Below are 19,825 nucleotides of genomic sequence, written 5' to 3'. Positions count from 1 at the left end.
CAATATCTGCACTAAGCTCGGCAAGCAAGATGTTCTAGTCCGGTATGTTACCACAGACGGCGATGCCAAAGATGCTGAAGTGGACGATACCATGCGAGTTCTTCATCCCTTGTGGAAGCTTAAGCTTACAAAGAAAACATTTTTTTAGAGGGATGGATGCTTGTGGCAATTTTTCGGCTATATTAACCCCCTTAAAAAGAAGATTTCTAAACAATGATGTAGTAAAATTATCAAATTTAAAAGGTTAAATGATTGGGTTTTTTTCTTACCAAATAAAAGTTTATGAAGAACAATATCATATAAAAAAAGGTTAAGGAAGATTTGATGGTTAATTTGGTGACTACTAAGCCTTTTTAAATTACAAATGATTTAAACAAGCATGCTAATTATATATACAATAGTTCCATCTATGAACAGAACAGCGACAGGAATAGTTTAAACTATTGCTTATAAGGTAGCAATGCCTACATTGAAATAATTTGATTCAGTGTATTACTTTTTTTAGCCGTGCTACTTCTTGCACATATTTTAATATTTCTTCAACCGGCCTATCCCCTCTCACATTTAAGAGAAATGTGTAATTAAAACATAAAATCTAACTGTTATTGAGGGGATCACATTTATTTGTTTTAACTCAAATGGTTACTGAGTAACAAACTTTCTATTAATTTATGATTTACAATGAAAAACAACGAAAGGTAGTTCACACTCACCCTGGCCTCCCCCTTTCATTCTGATTAGAACGATTAGAACTAGATTAGATTAGAAGTGTACTAAGTTAAATTTGTGTGAGAAAACTTGATCATAACTGATCCAATGGTTCAAGAAATCGTAAGGTGATACATATATAATAGAGCAAGTGGCAATAACGATTTTAAAAATAAATAAAAAGCAATGAAACAATTCCTGATTGTTTGAAGAAGAACGAGCAAAACATTAGACTTAACCAAATCCCCCAAATGGAACAATTGTTTAATGTTATCCGAATTGATTAATTTAAGACCGCGGAACATTAACTGGCAAGATTGGAAGTATAAAACTTACGTCAATTTCACCTGTTACAGTCAAAACATTTCAAATGGGCGGGAACAAATTAATGCGGACGTCTAAGAAAACATTGGATTAAAATTGCAGTTATAGGATGTGTATTTTCAATCCACCTCAGCATTTCTAAAACAATTGAAAAAATAATATTTGGTATCAACAAAGCCTTGATTGTTAAACATTTTATTTAATCATTAAATATATAATTAGCAAATATGGGAAGATCCCAATTTGGGAGTGATAATAATAAAGGAAAGCATTGTCCGATGACTTCAAAGAATCAGTCGTACATGAAGATTGTAACAAGTCTGAAATCAAGTGGGGTCATTGTTGAATCTGGGTTTATTTCCGAAGGGGAATAATTCAAATTCGGGTGAATAATTTCAAATTTTATCCTGAGTAAGATAAAAACTATTTCTTCGCTAAGTTAATGTATATGAATAGATACGATATGCGCGTTCATTGTTTAACTAGCTAAACACGAACTTGTGACGACTGATTTTTTAAAGTCACCGGGCAAAGCTTTGCCTTGCGTATGATATCTCCCAAATTAGGATCTTCTCATATTTGCTTATTATATACTTACATGTATTGATGACATACAATGTTTATCAATCACCTTGCTGATTCTAATTTTTTTTTTTCGATCGCTTCAAGTCATATACTTTAACAAGGTTGAAACGCGAAGATGGATTGAAAAGCACTTTCTATCACTACAGTTTCAGTCCAATGTTTTCTCAGACGTCCGCTTCAATTTGTCCCCGCCTATATCAAATGTTTTGCCTGTAACAGGTGAAATTGACATAAGCTGTTTATTTCCAATCTTGCCAGTTAATATTCAGCGGTCTTATGATTCCAGTTTAAATTAAATATCCATCAATTTTGGTTGACTACTGATAATGAATAAAGAGATTTAATGCTTTGAGAACAAATTAGATCAGAGTCCTAAATTGCGACATAAATTGTTGATAATTATATGCATTTTTTTAAAACAAGAACTACACGTAGTTTTAAACCTGAAAAAGATCTTTTAAAAAATTCCAGGTACATGTATTTGTAATGTATGTTTTATGTAATTTTGTACATTTACTAGTACGTTTCAGTACTTGCATTAACAGTTTGCATTGTCCAGGACTGCGTACGATTTTAAATTGAGCAGTAACATCAAATTTACATTTATTTTTAACTTTTTCTGAAAGTTCAAACTATTGCTAACGATTTAGTGAAGTATACAAAGCTATGATTTGTAATTGTTTCGTATTGAAATATCCGTTATCATGGCCACAGTTTTGATAACAATTAACTTTCATCAGTCTTACCGTGTTTACTTTAACAGTAATAATTATCATTTTATATGAAGAAAATGGATAACTTTTTAAATATTTTTTAACAGAAAAAATCAATTATGTTTGCAATTTTTAAACAAGATATCTGCGAGCCAATGCTCACTAATGATACCCCCGCTCTGATGCGAATATGCAAAATAAGTAAAGTCAAAATTTAACAGAAAGTTGGCATCCGATTAATACAAAAATATATCACGCATTATGACATGCCTAATATAATAGTGTGTAAAAATTTCAAGCATCTGCAATTAATACATGTAGTTGCTGAGAAATCTTTGACGAAAATTTGTTCGGAAATTTTGGCTAAGATAAACAGTCTTCATTTAACAGGAAGTTGTCGTTCGATTGTTACAAAATTAACTCTTACGAATTGGCATGCCAAATCAAATAGTGTGTTAAAATTTCAAGCATCAGCAATAAATAGTTGCTTAGAAATCTTTGACGAAAACGCAGGTAGGATAAGGCAACTCTGAGTTTAATGAATGTCGATATTATGATCAATTTACAAATTGTTTCTTTTTATGAACACAGTGCTTAATATAAATATCAAGTGAATGTGTTCGCAGTCATGTTATTTTTCAACTTCAGAATCGAGTCGATCTTTGAAGCTGCCGTGCCATGGTATCACGTGACAGTTAAAGATAAATAACTTTTACCTTAACAAAAAAACGAAAAGTGTAACAGTACCCCGAAGTTCATTTGTATGTATGATGCAATAATTCGATCGGTTTTATTGGAGGGGACTATAGCTTTCCTCTGCGTCCGTCAGTCTGTCCGTCCGTCTGTCTGTCCCACCTCAGTTCTACACTTTTTTTTCTTTATGCGTTTGAGGAATAATATGAAATTTGCTTAACAGCTTCAAAATATCAGACTACATTTCAAGTTTATTGTAGCGTCTGGTTGACATATTTTGGAGAAAATTTATTTTTTATGTTCCAAATTTTTAATGTTCGGGTTTGATATTCTGCATAACAGTGCATTGTTTTCACAATTTCCACAAACCGGTAGGGGACGTGTATTGCTTATGCAATACTATCAGAATGCTTGTTACATGTAGTATTGCTGCTTGAATCCTATTGTTAATCGCATAAAATAAATACAGTAGTTGGCCATGAATGAGTTCGCAAAATGGCCAACGTTTACTTAGGTCTCGTCATCACCTGAATTTTTCGGACCAACTATTTTTAACAACAAAGTAAAAATGACTCAGCAAACATATATAATACTTTGAATTATGGCCTTGGGAGTGAAATAATCATAGAATTTTCTTGGTTTAGCGATGTACGTGCTTTGTGTAGAATAAAAAGGGCCACTAATCAAAATGTCAACAACTCTTCCTAGGTCACGAAAATTTTTTGATTCATTTTTAGACCTTTGTACTTGTGTAATCAATACTTCTGCTATGGTTTGGTGATATTAATGTCTGAACGTTATGTATGCCCAAAATTGTGTTGATACTGTGTTCTTTAAGGGTCTAATTGGACATAGAATTCGTGGTATCCCTTTTTAACAATCTTTCGGCGATTTGTAAAGTCACGAACAATGGCTGTTAAGAAGCAATCTAGTTATGGTTTTATTCAACACATTAGACTCTGATCTTGCAGTAAATCAAGCTTTTCGATTCTTAAAAGCATGTTTTTTTTTTGTTATTTCTTGGGACTCCAAACTGTCATTTGGTTATCAAGCGGTGCCCTCTATTCAACAACTTTGACTTTGAATTGCGATTGTCCGGTCTTTAGTATTATAAAACTTTACCTCACAGTTTTTGCTGTATACTGCGATCATCCTTCCAGTTTTAGACATTTAAAATCCGAAATCTGTATGATGACTTGTTTCTGCCTTCCCAAATTTTTTCTCCGGTTTGGTGCCACGTTGGTGTGCAGACGATAATTGTTTTCAAAAAGGGAATAATTAAAAAAATAACATCGACGAAGGCAGAAAAAAACTCGGAGAATCATCGGACGATTATTCAATTCTGGTTATTGTAGAAAATAAGCTTTATTTTCTTTTTAAAATCTACCTTGCAGAAAAAACTCTGTTACGACTACCATTTTGCGAACTCATTTTTGGCACGCAACTGTATTTTCATTATTTATCGGAAACTCCCTCGACTTCTTCAGTTTCATTGAAAATACTGTGTACGTATTTTTTATTTACTACAACGAAGCACAGGATTCTAGCAGCACTTCTCAAGTAGTTTATGTTATAAGCTTTTGATATTTGCCATTATTGCAAAATTCAACTTTCATGATATTTGGGGTAGTGTTACACTTAAAACTTTTTTGTACACACTGACAGAGGAAAGGCCGGTCAAGCCACATAATTGTCTATCTGCTTTCCTTATAACACTCGCTAATAAAACAAAAGATACATACCCGTATTATCCTGATTATATCCAAACTGAAAGTCATCTGAATCTTGTTTATCAGTATTTAATAAGTCATATTTTGGCATTGTTTACACTGCATTCCGATGACTTGTCTCCCGACATTGATCTTCTTTACTAAACATGCATGTGACATCATCAATGATAATTATTGTCGTAATGGACGATGAAGTTACCTGACCTCCAGATATAGGCTAAGTGACAGCACACGTCTGGCATGATGGAGGTCAGAGGAGAGAATTACGTTAGATAGGTCGTACACGGAAGAGTCGGGCTGTGGTACAATCCCCCCCCTCTTGTAGAGCCGATATCCATTGGCGAATCCCATAATATTAATTAGAAAAATCCACCCCTCCCAAAAATTATGTCCTGTAATGCTTAAGATAAGTAACATTCGAATGCTTAACTTCTGCAATACTCGGTGTGATATGAATGAAGGTCTGTGAGAGATAGAATCCCTACACAGTTAAAAAAAAATTCAGTTTCAATAGTACTGGAGCAGTAAGTGGGAGGAGGAACGAAGAGAAAAAAAAAACAAACAAAAAATAGTAAAATCTACATAACTGGATAGCCCAGATCACAACATCAAAAATATTGCTGTTATATATACTTTCCCTAAGCTCATATGAAACTGCAACTAAAAAAGGTATTTACAGTATACATCAGTATTGTAGACCATCTACAGGATGACGGGTTTAGGGGCATCCGTAGATGTCCATGGCATTGGCGTAAGCCACCTTCAGGAGGAGTGAGAGTGGAGTGTTCCTGTGATGAAGGCAACTTATTTGGCCCGGGACAACACATTCCATTGATGGTTGAGGCGACATCCAGGAGCAGGGGGCAAATACGGAGCATCAGTCTCCAAGAGAAGCCGCTCTGGTGGTATTAGCGCTACCGTCCTTGGGTCTTGGATTGACTTCATTGTTACTCTAAAGTTGGCATGTGGCAGCCTCTTCTGCCACTGACGCAACTCTTGGGCCTCGCCAGTAAAACAGTGGCGGTGGAAAATATGATCCGACCTGTCCTCATCTGGATGGAGGAGAGCGTCTGTGTGGCTGCCTCTCCGGAACCGTCATCTCGACAATGCAAGATCACTGGCTTGCCCAAACTCCTTGCAATCTGGAGGGCGTCAGACAGGAAATCCAGCTGTTTCCTCAGTCGAGTGTGCCGACATTCGTGAGGATCATCACAGGGACTGCAGTGGCACTTTTTAGTCAAGTCTACCCCCACCTCTCCAATTGCACAGCATTGTAGTAAGCTAGCAAGCACGCCAAGCTTGTCCAATATTTCGGACGGTGCATCACACACCACTTGAGGATGAAGCCCAAAGGAAACCTTAAGGTTACGTGAGGATCCTATTTGTCTATCCCATTTGCCCCAATCCTTAGGAAATACGTAATTGGCCACCGCCAGCTCCAAGTGAAAGTGGCTATCACCAGCATTGCGGGTTCCTCTTATCGCAATGGTTTGTATTTTGTCATTCCACTGGTCAGCAGTCGGCGCTGATGGCTCTGGAAAGCCACTTGGCGTTCTACTGTCTGGGCTTTCAACACGGTGGAAATAACCTGCCAGTGGAGCACGCATGCAATATGGTTCATTGGGGAGACGCTGCACTGTGCAGGCCTGGTCGTGCTGTAATGGGCAGAGTAGAACCTCATTAGTTGTAATTCTGCAACTGTGAACTCTCCTGTAGCACCACTATGGTAGGTGGACAACATATGAAGCAACTCATCTAAGTCCTCAGCCCCAAACCACTCTCTCAACAAATGTAGTGATCCGTTAAACAGCTGGCACCATTCCTGCAAGCTGTCATCATCAAAGGAACGCTGTTCTCCCTTGTGGGCCATGGTATGTTTAACGGTCAGGCTTAGGACTGATCCTTTAAGCTGTCTGCATTCCCAACAGGAGAGGCTATCAATCCAGAACCACGGCAAGTGGCTACGCAACACGTGGCGCTTAACGTGCCTGTGTAGGCCTATGTTACAGATCGGACAGTGGCACTTCCCGGTGTGTGTTGAGTATGTGTCGGAGCATGAAACCCTAGACACTGTCATGGGATTGGGTGCCTTCACATCAGGGACCACTGGTGGTCTAACCGCAGTACTAGAGTCAATTATAAAGCTCATAGCTTATTATTGCCCCATCCAAGGGTATGGGATCCTAGCAACTCCGATTTTAGGCGTACAGGATAGACAACATATTCACCTGTTTAGTTGTTTTCTAGTTGAACAGGTACTATAACTATGGTGTTTGACTGAATACACATTGTCCTCTGTATCTGGACATAAGAGTTAGGGTGCTGTTTTAGATCCGATATCAGCTTTAATGATGTGTTGTTCTCCAGCGAAATGGTGCACTCCTTAATGTTGACAATTCCATGGTACGCTGCCAGAAAGTCGAGTCCTAGTATCATTTCATCATCTATTGGAACAGCTCAGCAGTCCCAGGAGACATGAAGATTGCCAACTGCAAAACCAACTCCTTTTATCAACCTGCCATGCATTATCTGGGATCCTATTCCTTTTAACTTGGTGAGCTCATTCGTGGCTAGCTGGTTATCTGGGATTAAGCTCTCGTTGATAAGTGTTATCATTGTGGCTGTATCTATAAAAGCGCTTATAGGCCCCCCCCCCTCCATGGTGATATCCAGCTTAATACTTCTTCCTGAAGTCCGTCGTATAGTAATAACATGATCCGTTAGGCCACTCTTATCAAGGGTCAAGTGTGGGCCTAATAGCCTGACCCCTTGTTGTTTAAATCCCCTGCTGGTTGGCCTTTAGCTTCGCTGGAACTCTTACAACGGGTAGGGGAAGGGAAGCGCTGTGTTCTGGCTGCTGATCTACTGAGACTTTGATTTTTCTCAAAGGGAAGGCCTCTTGGTACTGGTGAGCTGCGTCGAACTTGATTCCCGCTGAGTGATTGTTGGACATTAGTTGTCAACTTCTCAACCAGGGAGGTAAGATGGCTAACATGCTCATCCAATGAACAATTATTTTTATCCTTCTCATTAGAGAGCTTGGATTCAGCCCTACAAGGAGAACAATCACGTGTTGGGGAACCCTCCCCGCTAGGAATAGAGACTTGGCGTTGAAAATATGCATTTGCTCCGCTAGCTCCTCTAATTCCATATAGAGCAGGGTGATTGGCAAAAGCAGTTTTTACATATTTAACTGCTTTTTGCAATGTTGTTGGTTCTCTGTCCATGGCCATCATGGCGGCCTCCTTATCTCGACAGTCACGTAGAAAAGTTTCTGTTGCAATTTCCTCAATCATGTTTCCTTCAAAACTTTCATAGCCATCTAGTGCTAAAAAGTAGACGCGCTGTGAAAAATCTTCAACGTTTTCATTTTCCAGCTGCTTAGTGAAGTGTAACTGACGACGAGCAAGAATTGGCACTTCCTTCCTGCTGAATCTCTGCTTGAGGTGCCGTTTAAGGTCTTTGTAGTCGCCATTTTGATTTACTTTGCGGGCGTACTCTAACGCTACATCTCCTAAACAATCCAGCAGACGAAAAGCTTTCTTGTTTGCAGACCATCCTCTATGCGCTGCAACTCGCTCAAACATATGAAAGATTCCCAATTTGGGCTGTCACTACCTTTGACTACCGGGATCTTTTGTATCTGTGGACTTTTTGCTTCTTGACCTGTTCCTCGAGGTACGGGTCCAATTAGATGAAGCATTATCCGATGATGACGAACTGGTAGACCGCAATCTGCGTCGCTTTTCTTTGTCGTTCTACCCCGGCTTGGTTCCCTGGGAGTCTGAGACCCCACAGCACTAGGTTTGTCTTGTGAAGTTTGAGTCCCGGAAATAGGTTCTGTTGACTGTTGTCAGATGCTGGTTTTTCACTGCTCACCAATCTTTTGGAATTGGCATTGGGCACTTGAGTGCATTTAGAATTTGGCTGTATTAGAGAAATGGTTTGGAAATCAGCATTCTCCAGCAGCCTATTGATGGGTGTACTTGTTTTAGGCTTTGCTACCTTGAATGGATCAGGGATGAAGCCTGACGAAAGAATTACCGATATCTGTCTGTCTTTGATCAGCTTCTGGTCCGTCCCTTTGTCCGAAACCTCTTTTGTTGCTTGGTTTTCGCTCTGTGAAAGGATCAGTGTATTGTCCAGGCTTTCCTCTGCGACCTTAAATTCAATGTTCGGTGCGGTAGGTGTTTTGTACATGGATCTATCCACCTCCGATTTTAGGACAACTTTTGCCCTCAGAAACTTTACTTCATCATGTAGAGGCTTGATGTTTTTGTTCATCTCCATGAGGGTTGAGTTAAGCTCCATGGTGTACAGTGTATTGCTTGTCAACTGAAAAGGTGGATTTGCCGAAGAATCCGCCTTGAGTTTCCTTATACACACAATACCCGCTTTGCTCCATGCTACCCATTTAGATGGATCAGTCTGGGTGACGTCAGCCACATCATAGAAATTAAAATCTTTTCTTTCTCCAAGCTGAAGGATGCCATTGGCTTTAGCTTGTCCTATGCCATCCAAGGATTTCAGGTCAGCCTCAGAGGCATCCCAGAGGTTGATTGTATTTGCAGCCTTAAATGGTATTTGAAATATTTTATTTATGGAAATATGTGCTTTCAGTAGCAAAATAAGTGAGTGAAAGCAGAGCCAGTGGCCCCAATACCTACAAAAAGTATGGGGTTTGTAAGATTTATAGAAATAAAAAAAAATTGGAATAAAGCCAAATAATTTCCTTTAAATTTCAGTATAACATTCTATAATAGAAGTTGTTTCTGTTCCGAAATGCGTAAATTATAATGGCGCGAACTGCGCACATTACTTTCAAAAGCGAGGGAAACTGGGGCACGTGACTAATTTTAGCATGAAAAAAAATAAGTCTAAATATCAAACTTTCTGCATTAATTTCAAGAAAATTTACGGTTTTGGTTATAAATGTCACAAAAATTACTTTTAATAAATTTAAGAATCAATACTTATCAATATTCACCCCGAATTGAAAATCAACAAACTGGCAACACGGGTTTCGTGAGGCTGTCTGATTTTACGGGAAATTAAGTTGTGTGGAAGTTGGTAACTTGGAAAACGAGGTTATTGTAGATTCCTCAGCTACCGGCGACGCCAATGTCGTAATGGACGATGAAGTTACCTGACAAATCCCTCCAGATATAGGCTAAGAGACAAAATATGTCGCAGCACACGTCTGGCAAGATGGAGGTCAGGGGAGAGAATTACATTTGATTTCGTACACGGAAGAGTCGAACTGTGGTACCACATTATGCACAATACAGAGAAATCGAAGATATATTCAGCTTCAATGGACATTTTACGCCTGTAGTTTTTATAATTTGAACCAAAGATAAAATTATAATTGACATGTTTCTGATTAAAATATGACATCATGCTGCTTATTGTGACGTCATATCGATCAGAGGAATTTGTACTCAATCGATCGCTGAGAATTGCTTTATCATTCCCGCGAATTTGTTTTAAATTTTTTTGGCAAATTGAAGATTTAAAGTTTTATCGTCAAAATGCTTTTCTTCGTGGTTCAAGATGCTTGCCAAAATGATAGCTGCAGGTCTGTAGCTCCCGGTCTAAAAAAGTCGGATGGACGACCTGGGGCTACAGTGTCCTCCATAGTAAAAATCTGCAATTTACGCCAAACAAAAGAATTGCGCTAGTTTTGGACTGATTAATCGTATTTCCGAGCACATTGTGTACAAATATTTGATTCCAAAAAAAAAAAAAAATTACTCGGACATTTTACTACAGATATCGTCACTTTACTCGCTCTGATATTCTTTTTAACACCATCACCAGTCCTGTGTAAAGTGAAGTAGTGCAGTTTGTTGACATGTACAAATGGGGACTCTCGATCTCGACGTGGATTTAATTTAGTTCATTTTCCCGGGTCGGTTAGCGTGTTTCGGGGAAAGCCTGAGGTAAGTTAAGACACGATATCAGTAGGTGATTGCATGAAGAATTTAATGGTGACGGTACTAACTAAATAAGGTCAATCAGTCCAAAACAAGCGCAGAGTTGTATGCCAACAAGGTAACTGTTAATGGGACTCTGGGGGATTCAACTGAAGGCAAGGTTTACCAAATATGGGTTGAAGAGGTGGATTGTTTCGCGGAACGAAGGAAAATTACACCATTCCACTGTCGTTATTTACAGATGGAGTTAATCCAAACAAACATATGCCTAGTCAGAAGTCTATTTGGCCTATCATTCTTACATGGATAAATTTGCCATTTGAACTTCGTCTACTCTTTGGACCCGTGCTTTTGGTTGGATTCATTCCATGTGGACTAAAGGGAAATGAACCGAAATCTTTAAAACCATATTTAGAACTGGTTACGAATGAAATAATTCAATCAACTGAATTTCCAGTGATCAGCTCATATGCAGCAGCACCAGTAACAGTGAAAGTGGTATTGCTTCAATTTTTTGCGACATATTTTGCATTTTCCAAAGTTTTTCATCTTTCTAAACATGGTGCCCTAAGATCCTGTCCATACTGCCGAGGGGTAGGAAACCGATTCAAACATTTAAATAAGCCCATCAAACTGGAGATTTTTTGTTTCCAACTATCCATTGTGGTGCGAACATGGATTTGGAGAAAATGGACCAGACAATCAAGAAAAGCCTGCTGTCTACTCCAATGATAAGGAACTTTCACTTTTTGAGCAGTATGAATCAAAACCATACAAGTACGTCCCAGAAAACCAAATTTCATGTGGAAACTGGCCTAAAAGGAAAGTACAAATTCTTAAGTCTGCCTTACCACAACAAGATAAAACAATGCAGCCAGATGGAATGCAACGTTTGCGGATTTCATGCACCATGTGTTTAAAATGCTGACAGGAAAATTAAGGAACAAGAAAGTTAAAAGCTGTGAACTGTCATTCGGCTGATTTGAAGAAGATTGGAAGAGGGAGTTAGAAGAGGAAATTTTTTCTGAACATGCTGTAAATACATCAAAATTTTGCTGAGATACTAATCTTAAAATATGCATGATCATGATAATTATAAAAAAAAAATGAAATAGTTTTTAAATTACCGTGTGACTTCATTCAAATTATCCATTCATGTAATCATTTATTCACAAGTTATGTCAGTTTGATATAGCTAGATGTTGTGAGTCTGAGTTTATCATGTTTTTATAAGGAATAAAGAATCGTTTTTTGAGTATTACGAGGTGATAATTTCGTTCGGGGCGTGGTCAAGTCCAATAAAGCCCTTCGGGCTTTATGATAGATTTGACCACGCTTTGACAAAAATTATCACCTCATAATATTCGAAGAATGATTCCTTTATCATTTCCAATTTGTACGCTTGAAAATAACATTATTTTAAAACCACTATTTTTTTTTTAGCACATGCTTTGTATTACTACGCGGCGCAGCAAATACCGTTTTTCGGTAATGCTACAAGAAACGCCCATTTTCTGTCACTCATGTTTTATGAAGTTAATTGGTTTTAGGGTTCAAAATTGATCCGTTATTTTATCATAAACAAAGACCGTTGAAAATTTAAATATATTTGTTTTAAGTATTGAGCATTAACATCAGCAATTTTGCTGTCAGCCTCTTATAATAATGAACGAGGAAATGCTTAAAATGCTTAATTTCTTACTGATATGGTACCAGTATTATAAATTTTTGTTGATAATGAAATTGTTATAGACTCATTTTTCTGCAAATTCCTAAGATGATTCATAATTAACCAAACATATTTTAGAAATTGATTTTTTGTTAAAAAAATTCCTTAAAGGCAGACAACTCTTTAAATATGTGTTAAGTGTAAAAATTTATTTAATTGACTACATACATACTCCCGAGTCTTGTTTATGTTAGCCTTATATACTGTAAAACGAGAAAATTTGGCGCATACGTATTTTAGCGCAAACGCAAGCGCCTGTAGATTAGCGCAATTATATTTTAGCGCATGCATCTTTTCTTTAAAAAAGAATACAAAAAATGTTGTTGTTTGATAAACGATCACGCCCAAAATTTAGTTTTGTGTTCACTCAAGCACGTGAACACAACGACTTTGATTTCTATCTCGCATGCACGGTAAACTGTCGTTGAGAACAATACACTTACTTTTGTGTAAATCGTCAGTAGATAGATATGAAAACTTCATTTATTGGCGATGATGTGTAATTTTTTTTGGTAAACAAATTCGAGATATCGGACTTTGAATTTAACGTGTCAACTTGGATAACACTAGAAGAGTCCCGAAACTAAAAGTGAAATCGAATGCTACATTTACCATGAGTTTCGATCACAATGAGAGAATCTTTTTCACAGTAATTTTACATTAAAAAAACACAAAAAATAGGTATCGTCTAGTTATCTTTATATCCACTAATCATGATGAGGTCAGAGGTCATCGAGCCGGTAAGTCGTTGTTGTTTTGGGCTCCTGTGAAAACTTAAAACAACTTACAAAAACAAGTCTTAAACAGCTATAAGAGAACTGTAACTCTGCATATACATAAGTCTTGTGAAGGAGGACCCAACTCTGTTGAAACTATTGAATTTATTTAGGTTGTAAGAACTACCTATGTTATCAAAAATTTACACAAGTACATATATCTATTTGTGTGTGTGTCCGTGAGATCAACTCACCCACGTCTTGTTTGAGCCGTATTGAATAGTGTAGTAGTCAGCGATCCGTGGTCTCGAAACCTGTGTCCTAAAACTTATGTAGACTTATGTAGACTCATTCCAATTTGTACAAATGCAATTTATTACAATCTAGCATTAAAGTGAATTACAATAACTGAACAATGTCTGAAATGAACACGTCAAAACTTCTGGAGGAAAGTCACTCAATCATATATGGTCAGCCAACAGTAAATATTCAGGGTGATGTGACTTTGGAATCTATACACACCCTCCTACTCCAAATGAACACAAAACTTACGAACATTGAATTAAAAAACGATAATCTAGAAAATCGTTTGAACACGATTGAGGGAGAAATTTTGTCATTAAGAGAAATTCGGGGCTCTATTGACGCAATGGAATCCCGCGCAAAGAAGCTAGATAATGATGTAAAAAGTGTGAAATCCGACTTCAAAAACCTAGAAACCAATGTGAGCTCCTTAGGAGAAGTGTTCGATTCAGTTAAGGAAACGGCAGAAGCAAATAGAACCGTAATAAACAACAACAGGAAAAGCTTAGAACAGTACAGACAAGAACAACAACTTTCCGAAAATATTATAGCTGATAATTAAAATGAAAAGAATGGAAGACGCTAATGAAAAGCTACAAAACTCAGTGACGGATCTCAAGGCGCGGTCCATGAGGGATAACCTCGTGTTCTCAGGAATCCCGGAACAAAGAGGGGAAGACACCGAGGCCCTGCTACAGGATTTCCTCCAGAAAAAATACAAGCTCGAGTACGAAATCTCTTTTGAACGTGTTCACAGAATGGGCAGATGGGACGAATTTAATGAACACCCACGAAATATTGTGGCCAAATTTACATATTACAAGGATAGGGAGTTCATCCGAACACATGCGGCGCAGAAGCTGAAAGGATCAAATGTCTGGGTGAATGAACAATATCCCCCGGAAATTGAAGAGAGGAGAAAAAAGCTCTACCCTGTCATGCGTCAGGCCAAGAAAGAGAAAAAACGCGCAAAGCTCGTCCGCGATGTCCTGTACATTGAGGGAGAGATTTACACTCCACCTATGGAATCCGCCCGTCAAATTGCAACTACGCGACAGACTGGACCAAGCCATGCGAGTCAACAGACACCCCGAAGTGACCGACAGCCAAACAAAAGACAACGCCAAGGATCAACTCCTTCTGGTAGATAGGGACCCACGGGAGAACGGACTGCGACGAGTGATCTTAAGTTTCTTTCCTTAAATGTGTGTGGTGTAAAAAATAAGTTAAATTATCAAGAATTTACAGACTTTATTTCGAATTATGATGTACTAGGTCTCACTGAAACCAAAACCGACGACTGTGATAATATTCAAATACAGGTAACTCTCGATAGCTCGAAGTCCATGGGACCGGGGAAAAAGTTCGAGGATTCGAGAGTTCGAGTTTTCAAGAGTTCGGAATTGTCCGGGTTGACCGACGGGTTTTAAAATTAGCCTTACTGGATGTTATTATTCAACCATTTATTTAGTGCTAACCTCCTTATGCACGTGCTTGAACAACGTTTTCTTTTCAGTAGAATATACAGAACTGGATGTTTTTAAAACTAAATAAAAACAACTATTGAATAAACTCATAATAATTATTTATTTTATGCATCATATAAAGACCAGATTGATCAGTGCTACTGTACTGCAAAACGATCGACATGTCATAAATGTGGTAACTGGGTATCACCCATTGTTCCCACTGTACGGGTCCTTCACCAGCTGTAAGAACTTGTTCAGCAATAATCATTATAATGACAATGATGCTGATAAGCATAATTTTTAAAGTTTTATAATTTTAAAATTTGACCACGGCTCAGTATAATCGTTTTGTCTCAATTAATCTCTCATTTTCATTGCGTCTCCAATTTATCGTAAAACGGTGAATGTTGATTATAGATTGGGTATTGGTATGGGCAATCATCAAACAATTATCACCTTGGACGACAAGTGTCGCCTGAATAAATAATTAACCCATGACACGGGTCCCGCGTCTTATACGCCTGGAGCAACTTAAATGACCGAGAAGGTGTTCATTGGGTATAGCGCTTCGAGATACACGGCGACTTCGAGGTATCGAGAGTAAAAAACTATAGACTATGAATAACGGAACTGCAGTTTGACTTCGAGGGATCAAGGGTTTCGAGAGATCAAGAGTTCGAGAAATCAAGAGAAAAGAACTATATATGATATTAGTCAAATTTGGTCCCCAAAATGCGCCATTTTAAAAATGATTCAGGTCCATTAATTTGTTGTGTAATTTTATAAAAGAGTTGACATGAAATATGTTTTTCACCTATTTATTTGATTTATATGCACTCACTCGCAGTATATGACGTCAGAAGTGACGCTATTTTTATAATTCAATCAAAATCAACCAAAAATTGACATTTTTCTTATCTTTTTTCGTATGGGAAATATAGAGCGACTCTTCGAACAAAAACGAACTTTTTGTCACTTATAAGTATTGGAAAGATACATTTTTGGTGAAAATATTTTGGTTGTTCAAGTAGTCGCTCAATGTTTCCTTAAAGAAAAAATGCCTCAAAACAAGACGTTTTATTCTAAAAATTAGAAAATAGCGGGAAAAGGTAAACTTTATGATGTCATATTTTTAAATTGTGGGCACTAAATTCAAAATGAAAATTATGAAAAAACTTCAAATGTATATGTGTACAAATAAAACAAAGAATTACACTAAAATGACAACGTTCATTTTAGGGGGCCATTTTAGGCTCAAACCATATATAGTCCTTTGCTTAGTTATATAGGGAAAAATCGGGACCCTAGACTCACTTCGAGCAATCAAGAACTTCGAGCGATCGAAGTTCGAGCCATCGAGAGGTACCTGTACCAGGATATGTAACATTTATGAAAAACAGACGTATACTTACAAATACCCGCTCTGGTGGAATCATCTTGGCAGTCAGGGATAACATTGTTAAGTATATAAAAATAATTAACACAGACTGTAAATATGTGTTTTGGTTTAAATTAGACAAAATGTTACTTAACTCCACTGACGACTTATTATGCGGCGTTGTTTACTTACCGCCTGAAGGTAGTAGATATGCATCACCCGACTGTTTTATAGAAATAGAACAAGAGTTAATTAATATTACAAATGAATCTAAATGTTTTTGTCTTATGGGTGACTTTAATGCCAGGGTTGGACATTTGAATGATTTATTTATTTCTGATGATTTTATAGCGCATCTAAATGGATGTACAGATATTTTTCAACCCGATATTGTTGAACGGGCATTGGTCTTTGAAAGCTATAATATACCGCTTAAGAGAATTGTTCAAGATACCACTGTGAATAATTATGGATATAAGTTAATTGAATTTTGTAAAAATAATGAAATCTACATTGTTAATAGCCGATTTGGCAGTGATAAAAATATAGGCGGGACAACTTGTAAAAACAGTAGTACTGTGGACTACGTTCTAGCAACTACGAATGTATTTAGAATTTTACAGAACTTTGATGTCATTGATTTTTGCAGTTTTTATTCAGATGTACACAATCCTATATCGTTTTCTTTTTCATGTTGTAATAAGGAAAACAACCCACAGTTGTATAGGTGAAAATCAATCAAGTGTGAAATTATGGTGTCCAGGTAAAGCGGACGACTTTTGTAACAATATCGATAGATCAGCTGTAATATCTATTGATAACAAATTACATGAATTGTCAATGCTTGGCGAGAACATTAGCCAAGGCCATATTACCAATATTACCAGGGAATTATGTGATGTTTTTTCAAGAGCAGCTAGAATAACATTTGGTTTAAAATATAGTAAAAACTTTTCGTCGGATAATACAAATACAATGAACAAGAAACCATGGTTCAATGGAGAATGTAGAGCAGCAAGGAAGAACTTTATTTGGCTAAACGTATTCATAAAAAATGTCAGTCATCTGAAAACAAAGACAACCTTAAAGAAATGAGTAAAATATACAAGCACACAATAGATAAATGCATCAAAGGTTATAAAACGGATTTAACTAGAAAACTTAAGAACTTGCGCTCTACAAACTCCAAGGAATATTGGAAAATCTTAAATACATAAAAATCATCGAATAAGTGTGCTGTTGATATTAATAATATGTTTGATTACTTAAGAGCTATTAATGATTGTGAAAATCACGATGAACCCAATATAGAATACAGTGGATGTTTATCGAATGCTGAAATCGAAATGTCTGATGCTATTCTTAACAGTACCATAGGAGATGAAGAAATATTAGAAGCTGTAAAGAAACTCAAAAATAATAAAGCCGCTGGGTATGATGAGGTGCTTAATGAACACATTTCGGCAACAGTTTCTTTATTTCTACCTTTATATAACAAGTTGTTTAATATTATTTTTGACAATGGTTTTATTCCAGATGAATGGCTTGTAGGTATTGTGAAACCCATATATAAAAACAAAGGCGACCCAACACATCCTGAGAACTATAGGCCGATAACATTATTAAGTTGCTTAGGAAAACTTTTTACTTGTATATTAAGCAATAGATTAGAGATATATGCATCAGAGATTGACGTTATCAGCGAAAGCCAGGCAGGTTTTAGAAAAAATTATTCAACTCTAGACCATATAATAACACTACAGTTTTTATCCCATACTCTTATGTCAATGAAGAAAAAACTTTGCTTGTGCTTTTGTTGATTTTAAACAGGCATTCGACACTGTCTGGAGAAATGGTCTTTGGAGCAAGTTAATCAAAAATGGAATAAATGGGAAATGTTTTAATTATATTAAAAACATGTACATGGAAGTTAAGTCAAAAATCAGTATGAATGGCTTATCTTCCGAATTTTTCAGCTGTAATGTTGGAGTACGCCAAGGTGAAAATTTGTCGCCATTTTTATTTTCGTTATATATTAATGACTTAGAAAATATCATTAGTGGTCAACATCCTGACCACTAATGCAACATTATATCATTAGTGGACGGTGTATCATTAGAGGTTGCTACATAGCGCATATGGTTGTAATATATACAAAACAAATATAATAATATTATTGTTTGCCTAATAGATTTTCTATTTTAATATAATATAGATGTACATATAAGTGTTACTTCTTAAAAAGTTACAATGTAATTTAAACAAATGGTGGTATACATTTTTAGCTCACCGAGACGAAGTCGGGGGGAGCTTATGCTATACCCTCGGCGTCGGCGTCGGCGTCGGCGTCGGCGTCCGGACCTGGTTAAAGTTTTTGTTGCAGGTCCTGTATCTAACTTATTACTTGTCCTATCTTCACCAAACTTGCATGAATGATGCATCTGGACCTGCTAATGGACTTGAGAGACTTGGATGCTGAATCTGGGCCATGAATTTCAGATGCTGGAGGAGGTTAAGGTGTTTGGAGCAGGTTAAAGTTTTTGTTGCAGGTGCCCTTTGATAGCCATTTCTAAGTTACTACTGGTCCAAACTTCACCAAACTTGCATAGATGGTGTGTCTTATGATACTGATGCACCTGACAGGCTTGAATGCTGAATCTGAGCCATAGGTTTCGGATGCTGGATGAGGTTAAGGTTTTTAGAGCTGGTTAAAGTTTTTGGAGCAGGTGCCCTCTGATGATTATATCTTACTTACTACTGGTCCTTACTTCACCAAACTTGCATGGATGGTGTGTCTTATGATACTTTTGCACCTGACAGGCTTGAATGCTGAATCTGAGCCGAAGGTTTCGGATGCTAGATGAAGTTAGGTTTTTCGAGCAGGTTAAAGTTTTTGTTGCAGGTGCCCTTTGATAGCCATTTCTAAGTTACTACTGGTCCCAACTTCACCAAACTTGCATAGATGGTGCGTCTTATGATACTGATGCACCTGACAGGCTTGAATGCTGAATCTGAGCCATAGGTTTCGGATGCTGGATGAGGTTAAGGTTTTAAGAGCTGGTTAAAGTTTTTAGAGCAGGTGCCCTCTGATGATCATATCTTAGTTATTACTGGTCCTAACTTTACCAAACTTACATGGATGGTGTGTCTTATGAAACTGATGCACCTGACAGGCTTGAATGCTGAATCTGAGCCATAGGTTTCGGATGCTGGATGAGGTTTAGTTTTTTTGGAACAGGTCACATGTTTAATATATGTAGGTAATAGCACTATTTCAAACTTGCATATATGATCTAACTATAATATAAATGAATGGCAGAGGTAGCTTCAGATGCAGAGCCTGATCTCCATTATCAAGGATGCTAAAAAATATATCTTAGTTATTTCTGGTCCTAACTTCACCAAACTTGCAAGGATGGTGCGTCTTACGATACTGATGCACCTGACAGGCATGAATGCTGAATCTGAGCCATAGGTTTCGGATGCTGGATGAGGTTAAGGTTTTAAGAGCTGGTTAAAGTTTTTAGAGCAGGTGCCCTCT

The 19,825-nt window shown here is 37.3% G+C and overlaps 1 protein-coding gene and 1 pseudogene across 1 annotated transcript; one reads left to right on the top strand and one right to left on the bottom strand.

The window, feature by feature from the left end:
- Positions 1–5,471: 5,471 nt before the first annotated feature.
- On the bottom strand, positions 5,472–6,623 carry LOC128161078 (uncharacterized; annotated as a pseudogene).
- A 7,386-nt stretch (positions 6,624–14,009) lies between these two features.
- LOC128161077 (uncharacterized) lies at positions 14,010–14,588 on the top strand. Its single transcript, XM_052824324.1, has one exon. It carries the CDS (start codon positions 14,010–14,012, stop codon positions 14,586–14,588), a length of 579 nt encoding a protein of 192 aa, XP_052680284.1.
- Positions 14,589–19,825: the final 5,237 nt, after the last annotated feature.

This window comes from Crassostrea angulata, chromosome 8 (assembly GCF_025612915.1).
Source record: "Crassostrea angulata isolate pt1a10 chromosome 8, ASM2561291v2, whole genome shotgun sequence".
Lineage (NCBI taxonomy): Eukaryota > Metazoa > Mollusca > Bivalvia > Ostreida > Ostreidae > Magallana > Magallana angulata.
This window is presented reverse-complemented; position numbering and strand designations above follow the sequence as displayed.

Coding starts and splice junctions, on each gene's coding strand:
- LOC128161077 (XM_052824324.1), top strand. CDS start 14,010: ATGGAAGACGCTAATGAAAAGCTACAAAACTCAGTGACGGATCTCAAG.